Here is a 7968-nt window from a genome sequence, read left to right as displayed (position 1 = left end):
AGTCACAGTTTATAACTTGTTTTAATTTTCAATCTTTTTCTTTTTTTACCTATTTATCTGTTTGGCAGTAACAATAATTTATGTTTATCTACTTGTAAAAGTTGTTGCATATTGGAGGCAAACAGAACATGATTATCAAATTTCACAGCCCACATATTTACTTAGTGTGTTTCTTTACACTGTCATTGAAACGACATTACATGTAATTCCTAATTGCTGTGTCCATTGATGGCAACAAGGAAATGCAGTTGCTTCTAGAAAGAGTATAAATTTGCAAATGTCAGCAATTGAGTTTTGATTAGCTAGCATATTTATTCACTCTTCTTACGTGTGGTTTCTTTTCTAGATTTTTATTGTTTTGTGTATCTGCTTTGAAGAGGAGGAAGTTGTAGAAGAAAATAAGAGTTTATTTGGGGAAGTGAATATTTTAAATAACCTTTTAGAATCAAGTTTTAACTCTTTTTTGTGATTTTGTATTAATTAGCATGAAGGAGAGACACAACACTCCTTCTGTGTTGACGTAATGTTTTAAGCTAGTTACTATATCATACTTGTAGCTGAAGTTCTTAATACAGCATAAAATACTTAATTATGCAATGCATAAACTCTTTTCCTACTTTTTACCTCTTACTTTTTTTTACCTATTTTTCAAAAACCTTCAACCAGTGTTTTGATTTTTGTTTTTAAACTCTTTTTAGACTGCAGTTGCTTTTAATTAAGCACAGCTTAATATCTTAGAAAAAAATTAGTAATCTACTTAATGAATAAAACATGAGAAAGTTATTAAATTTTTATAGAAGCATTAAGAATAAAATAATGTAGATAGATTTTGACATAAAGTTTATAAGTTGGTTGGATTTGAATAGAATTGTGAAAAAAGCTAGGTGAAGTTTGTTAGCTAGATAAAGTTGTTGTGTAATGACAAGGTAGGAATTGTTAGGTCAATTTTTGTTCATTAATGTTACTACTGTTGCTTTCTACATGACCACCCAGCATGATGTCAACTTATATTCTTCTGTATGATTATTGTAATTTATTCATTGCGACCATTTAAGTCTAGAATTCTTAACTTTAGCAAATAACGAATGATTCCTAAAAAGAATTGGTCCTATTGTTCCAATCTCTTATTATCATGGCTGTGGTATTTTTTTTTTTACATAGATTACACAAATAATTGAAAAAATAAATTAAGTTTTTATTTGATATAAAGTGCCAAAAATATTGGGTGTAAAATTCATTTTTATTAATTTTATTAATCTATTTAAGGATTAATACTCAAATGGTGTTAAATGTAAATTTAGTTTCTTGCATTCTTAGTAGACTAAAAATATAAAAAAATGGCCCAACCACCACCATATTATGGCCAACCAACTGCTCCTGGATATGCATATCCACCGCAACAACCTATGCAGCATAATGTTATCATTCAAAGTAAGTTCAAGCAAAATGTCCTTCAATGTTGTTTGTTTGTTTGTTTGTTTTCTTTGCCATTTAAGTTGTACGTTTGCTATTGTTGTTGTTGATGTTGCCAACTTGTATATTACTCTTCGTTCTTTTTGTTATTTTCTTGTAATTTCTCTGTGGTCTTTCATTAGATCCACCACAACCAGTGTATGTTCAGCCACAACAAAAGGTAGACCTCCTTAAACTAGTTTCTATAATAAATGACGTTTTTTTTTTTTTGGTCTTTTTTAGAATAATCAATATTCTAGTTCATGAAGTATAACATTCATCTACTGTTTTCATTTTAGAGTCACTCTGAAAAACTTGCTGTAAGTGACTTTCTATTAATTTTTTTGAGTATTTGTTGTTTCTGTATAATAAAAGTAACTTCTAAAAAATTAAGAAGTAAGAAAAAGGGAAAATCTCTGCATTAGTATTCGCTATGTCATCTTTGATGTGTATACACATAACAATCCTAAATTGAGATAGCGCAGGTGTGGTACAAGTAAAAATGAACTGTTACATGAGTGGCTTGTTTCTGGTTTATATTCAAGATGCAATTTATGTAAATTTGTCGAATTTTGAAATTTTATTAAAAAAGATTAAAACAGGGCTAGTGTATATGTTGAGAGCTAACATGAAACTTTTTTGCTTTTGTATTTTATAATCATCTGTTATTATTCAGAGTGGTGTTGGTGGAGCGTTTGCATCTGCTTTCCGTTCTGGTGGGCAGCTGGTCAAGGGCTCTGGTAAATCAGCTTCATCATTAGCAAGCTCGGTGGGAGGTGCTGCAGCTGGTATTGTTAAGTCTAGTGCGAATTTAGCTGGTGATGCTGCAAAGGGTTTTAAAGATGAAGCTGACAGAACAGCTACTAGTCCATTATTGGTAAGTGGATAGCTATGTGGTGATTGTGTTTGTACATATATGTGTGGTTATACGTTTACAAAAAAATATTTCAAAAACTTGCTGCTGTTATTAAACAGACTAATCGTTAACCCGTGGAAATATTCATGGGGTCATCCGTCTTTAAATTACACACTATTTTGTGTGCCCGTACACGTCCCTTTGTTGCGGACAGACAGACAGAATACGGCTATTGTTATAGAGATGACTTGCTTTTGTACCTGTCACATGTGGTGTTATTTTTATTTTTAAAAGAAACGGTTAGTTATAAACTTCGTGCAGCTGTCTCTAGGAAAGTGACAATTGCTCGGCATATTTTTAAAAACGCTGCAGTACATCCATTACGAATCATGTGGATTGTTTTTACATTTTTGGAAAGTTAAAAACTTTTTTATACAATGTTAGTAAATCGAACATAAATTCTTTGTGGACAGTACTTCATGTATTTCCCTTGCACGCTGTTGCTTTTGCAGTGGGTTATTGTTTCAGTTTATATTTCATTGTCAGCGCCAAAACTTTCTCACAAAAATTCTTCATTTTTTAGAACTGCTTCTTACCAGGTAGTGGTATTCAACTGGTGAGCAAAGCTAGTAAAGGTTGTTTACGTTGCTTGCCTGATGGTAACTTGGATGGAAGAGGTGCTCTTGGACTCGACTACTCCTGTGAGTTTTCTGTGATGATTGATGTGATTCCAATGCTACTTTGTGTTATTTTTTTCGCATTTTCTTTGGATGTATGTATAGGGCTTTTTGGTTGGTTACAAAAAATGTATAATATATAGTAAACACGTTTTTTCTTTTTACTTGTGTCGTATTTCAAACTTTTCATACCCTGTAAAAATAACAGGAATCAGGTCTTCACATTTATATTTGAGAAGGAAATTATTTAGTTCACGGTTATTATTCATGGTACCTGATTTGTATTTTAATCAGACTTACACTTTTTGTTTAGGTCATTGGTTGGTTGTAAATCGATGGGAAAATAAAGTGATCCTACGTAATGGTGCATTTCCACAATATCATCTGGCGAACGCAGGTGGTCGCACTACTGCAACGGTATGTAAACATTCCCTTTGCCGTTGAATTCGTTAGAAAAACTGGGCGTTGCTATTGCCATCAAAAAACCTTCTGTCGCTGATATTCCCTTCCATCCATTCACATTGTCTTTTAAGATCTTTTTTACTCTTGTACCTTCTAATTCAAAGTCACTAATGCTATTAATTTGTTTGCCTCAAATATTCGCCCCTTCTAACAACTCCGGTCTTCATTCTTTTTATGTAGGGTGTGGGTGATCGAGCAAGCACGTTTAAACTACACGAAACAATGAGTCATTACGTCACCTTTCAACACGACATGACTGGTCAATATGTCGGTGTGGACCAACAACAAAATCTTGTACCAGCACCGCAAGTGACTAGCGGTGGATTGAACTCGTTGTTCGAAGTACACTTAGTGGTAAGTTTTAATTGTCGTTTGAAAATCTCCAATCAGGCTTTTAAGCATCCTCAAACGCGAGGACACTTAAGAGATAAAAGAATTTTAATTTGGATGCTATGGCCTTAATAATCATCTGTACCACAGATCACTTACCAATGTTTGCAAAAGTTAAAAGTTTGCGTGTTTTTTTTTTGTTTTTTTTCTGCACATGCGCAAACATTTCTGTAGGTAGAAAAAATAAACTACAGACCATAGTAATCAAAAAAATCCATCCAAAAAAGGAAATATTTTCTCAAAATTGGTGAAATTTTTTAGGAAGAATTAGTAAAATATAGTTAAAATTTAATTCCAGTTCCTCTTGGATCTTATGCTATCCCCAAAAATCTTTAATATTTATTAATAACCATTTTAGTTCTGCTTTTTTACCTACACAAAAGTGCGCGCATGCCCATTGTTCTCAAAATGAACTCATAACAACTACGTCACGCGGAAAGTGATCTATAGGAAGTAATTTGTTGATTGTGTATTCTAAGATGCAAAAATTTGTAAGGATTTTTTTGTTATAAATTCAAGGTGACGTATTGAGGAAGGATCAATTCTCTCGTAGAAACATGTTTGCAGCTTTTAAAATACCTAACTCTCTGTGAGTGTAAATGTCCTGCAGAAATTTTTTACCTTACTTAATGCATACCTAGTTATTTTGCTTGTCTTCTGAAGGAACCTTGGCGTACCTTGCGAAACACCTCAAAATTGCCAAAACAGCTTGAAATTCTTAAAAATAGCCTTGTGGTAACCTTGTGGTAGAGCGTTCGCTTCCAGTGCGAGAGGTCTTGGGTTCAAACCCCGGCCGAGTCATGCCAGAGACTATAAAAGTGTGAATCTATCCTTTCTGCTTAGCGATCAGCATGAGAATAGGATTGATATCTTAGGCGGTTGTCTAATTGAGCGATTGCTGTGCTTGCACGACTTTCGTAGCTCAAATGGGAGCTTTAAATGCGCTAGGACCCCTTTGCAGGACCCTCGTTGATAGCAGTACCAATAGGAACTGAAGAGGCTATCCTGGGTAAATAAATAAAATTTCAAATTTCAAAACACCCCCTGGTTAGGTTATACAGATAATTGCTATTTATTTTTAAGCGCTTCGATTACCCGATAAAATCTTATGTATGACTTAAGGCCTAGATTACACTATTAAGCACCAATTCTTCGTCAAGATTTTTCCGTGCGTTTTTACTACTTTGTTAAATTATTTTAAGAACCCATTCACGTATTTTTACAATAGGGTTTTATTTCCTGCTTACTGGACAAGTAAATAAATAATATGTAAATTTAACGCATGACCTTTATTTATTTGTTCCGTTTTATGACTCAGCACTTTAAACCAAAATAAAAATTAAACCGATTTAGCAGATATTAAACTGAATGCGTATTTAATTTTTTCGTAACACGTTTTAGCAATCTCTTGAGAATCAATTTGCTAAAAATAGTAGATGACGTCTACGCAAATCTAATTATATTTTATCGCGTTGAATCTGTAGAAAAACCAGATTAAAACGTAATTTAGGCTTACTAGGGAAGGGGATAAAAAATTGAAACAAAGAGGTGCGTACGTGTTTTTATATGTAAATGGGTGTGTCCGGCCGATTAGACACCTATTTAAAATAATGGATAACCACTGAATCATACTACAATTGCAGTTTTGCTTAGAAATTATTAAAAACAGGCGGGCATCAGTTACAAAACATTTTCCTTCCTGTAAGGGTGCTTATGCTTGTAAGAAAAAAGAAAAAACACGAAGTTCTTTTCTTACTTTTTCATGTAACTTTGTTTATTTCTATTTATTTTTTTGTTACTGTGATAAGCTAAATCATTAAAAATAGAGTTTTGTTAAAGTTTCTGGTTGAGGGAAGGGAAAAACACTTTTACTATTGATGTCGTGTTACGCATAATTTATATTTGCCTTCTTCATGTTAACGAGGGCAGAAAATAAAGCGATTTTTCCTTTATTTGTAGGTTGTTTTTGAGACATTTGTTTTATAAACTTTTTATTCAGTCATTAAGATTTTACATCCATTTGCAATTTCTGGGGAGTTTTTTTGCCTACTATGTTGCTACAATCTTTGTGTCTCTGTTAATTTCAACGTAGTTCATCAAAATCTGAACTAGTAAGTTTCAAAAACGATCTTTTTCATCATACCTGGGATAGAGTAACTTTAAAAACATCACTTCTTTGGAATATCTGATTATTATTATAATAGAAAACGCCTTTTAAATTTCTTCTAAATTTGAGTCATGTATCGCTTGATGGACACAATAATTTCCTTAAGGCGTTAAACGTGTTTTCTGATGAAAGGAAGCAAAGCAAAACGCGTCGTGTGGGTTGATATGTTTATAAGGAAGTGTCAACTGATACCAGATTTTTCATGCTTGATTTTTTCATCAAAGCTTGTTTAATTGCCCGTGAAAATGCTGATACTTTTTCTCGTGAAGCTGAACAAGGATGATTGCTATATTGACTTTTAAATGATAAATCATTCATAAATTTGAGTAGTGTGGTCGATGAAAAAAATTTTACAGCACCGCGTGACAAGTAGAAAACATTAACTTTAACTAATCAAAACCATAAATCTAAATGCTCTGAAAATCAGGTTAAGCTGTAGTAGTCTCTTTTAAAAAAGTAATTACATCTTTAGTATCTAAATACGATATTTAAACTACATATATTCATTTATCACTTGTAAACCCTTGCAAGGGTTTTTTCTCTCACGACCAACCCAGAAGAGGAAAATCTTACGTAAAAAACTTCTAATTTTCTTTTCTGACATTGCAAATTGAATGGTCAGCTAAATTTTTTATTAAATGTTTTTAAACTTGCATCTATGCGATTTTAACTGTTGTACAAGTAAATTAAATGTGCACCGCCTGATCACGTTTTTTTCTATATGTAATTGTCTTACTCAAATGATATTATGCTTCATATGTGATTTTTTTGTTTTGTTATAGTATAGTCCCAGTGGGCACACTTACAAACCTATACATTAATGACGTCATCGAAAATGGTTTTGGACACCAACAAGTGATATTGTATTGTACTGATATTGTCTGGATCTCCGTTATATTTCGAATGTATATAATAGAATTGTAGTATATGTTTAAATTTAGTCACCGTGAGTGAGTGTGATGACGTCAGTGCGTAGCGATGATATCGTTTGGATGTTGAGTGGCTCTTAAGCTGTCGTTTTCTTTCTTTTGTTTTGTTAGACGTGAGTATTTTAATGACTGATTTTCTTGCTTTTTACAAAATAAACAGTGGGCATACTCCAGCTCATTAAAAATGTAAAAATATTCTCTTGGCGTGTACGGTATAATCGTTTTTAAAAACTGTGGTAGGCTGAACTAGTGTGACGTCGATAATTAAATAGTAATATGTTGAAAATTACCATTGATGATAGATCAATAAAGCGTCCGATTGGTTCTTAATTGCGTCATTTTTAACCAATTATATTTCTCGATTTCTATGTCAGGTAATTATATCGGAACATTGTGTCAATGTTTTTTTGGTGTTACTGCTGTTGTCAACCTCGTTCCCAGGGCTCTGTTTCTTCTCTCCGTTCGAGATTGTCAGAAAGAGAAAGAGAGCCCTGGGGACGAGGTTGTTCTGTTGTTTTTTTACTAGTTTTGTAAGAGCTACCCTCGTAAGTGAGAGTTAATTTAAACTGCTGCGTTAAGTTAAAACCTAGAGCTTGTCCAACTTGAAAGGTGATTTTTACAGTCTCTATTTCGTTAGCATGTTTTTTTATGGTTCAATAATCTCTGTAATGGAGCTGATTTTTCCGGGAGTTTTGCGCTGTCGTTTCTTGTTTTGATCAATGCTTTTTTGATTAACTGGACGGAAGGAAAATAAAACGGGAAAGTGGTAAAAACACGTTGTGTAATTCTGTGCACACGATTTGACAATTCACAACAATTCTGATACCCTTGACAGCTTTTATCACGCGTGCCTTTATTGATCGTTTTTGTTTTGATATTATCGCTATGCATTTTTTTTATTTCTGCATTTACACATCTTTATATAGCGTATATTATTTAGCTTTTTTTTGTTGTACATGAATGTATATAAGTAGAATCTCATGGTAACATTAAAATTTGTTTTTTTGCGAGTTAGAAAAATTTTTGACAGACACT

The 7968-nt window shown here is 32.9% G+C and overlaps 1 protein-coding gene across 2 annotated transcripts in view; it reads left to right on the top strand.

Annotated features, from left to right (window-relative positions):
* Window positions 1-7943, top strand: part of LOC130635619 (uncharacterized) — a 102016-nt gene extending 94073 nt beyond the window's left edge. Inside the window, exons 1-9 of one of the 2 annotated variants that reach the window (XM_057444997.1) lie at window positions 798-926; window positions 1318-1431; window positions 1596-1633; window positions 1752-1772; window positions 2129-2329; window positions 2892-3009; window positions 3299-3402; window positions 3628-3801; window positions 6787-7943. In XM_057444997.1, the coding sequence (XP_057300980.1) occupies window positions 1338-1431; window positions 1596-1633; window positions 1752-1772; window positions 2129-2329; window positions 2892-3009; window positions 3299-3402; window positions 3628-3801; window positions 6787-6825 (789 nt within the window). In that variant the 5' untranslated portion in view covers window positions 798-926; window positions 1318-1337 and the 3' untranslated portion in view covers window positions 6826-7943. Of the gene's footprint in view, window positions 1-797; window positions 927-1315; window positions 1432-1595; window positions 1634-1751; window positions 1773-2128; window positions 2330-2891; window positions 3010-3298; window positions 3403-3627; window positions 3802-6786 lie in introns of those variants that run through there. The other variant, XM_057444998.1, reaches the window with a different exon arrangement.
* Window positions 7944-7968: the final 25 nt, after the last annotated feature.

Source organism: Hydractinia symbiolongicarpus, chromosome 3 (genome assembly GCF_029227915.1).
Source record: "Hydractinia symbiolongicarpus strain clone_291-10 chromosome 3, HSymV2.1, whole genome shotgun sequence".
NCBI lineage: Eukaryota > Metazoa > Cnidaria > Hydrozoa > Anthoathecata > Hydractiniidae > Hydractinia > Hydractinia symbiolongicarpus.
This window is presented reverse-complemented; position numbering and strand designations above follow the sequence as displayed.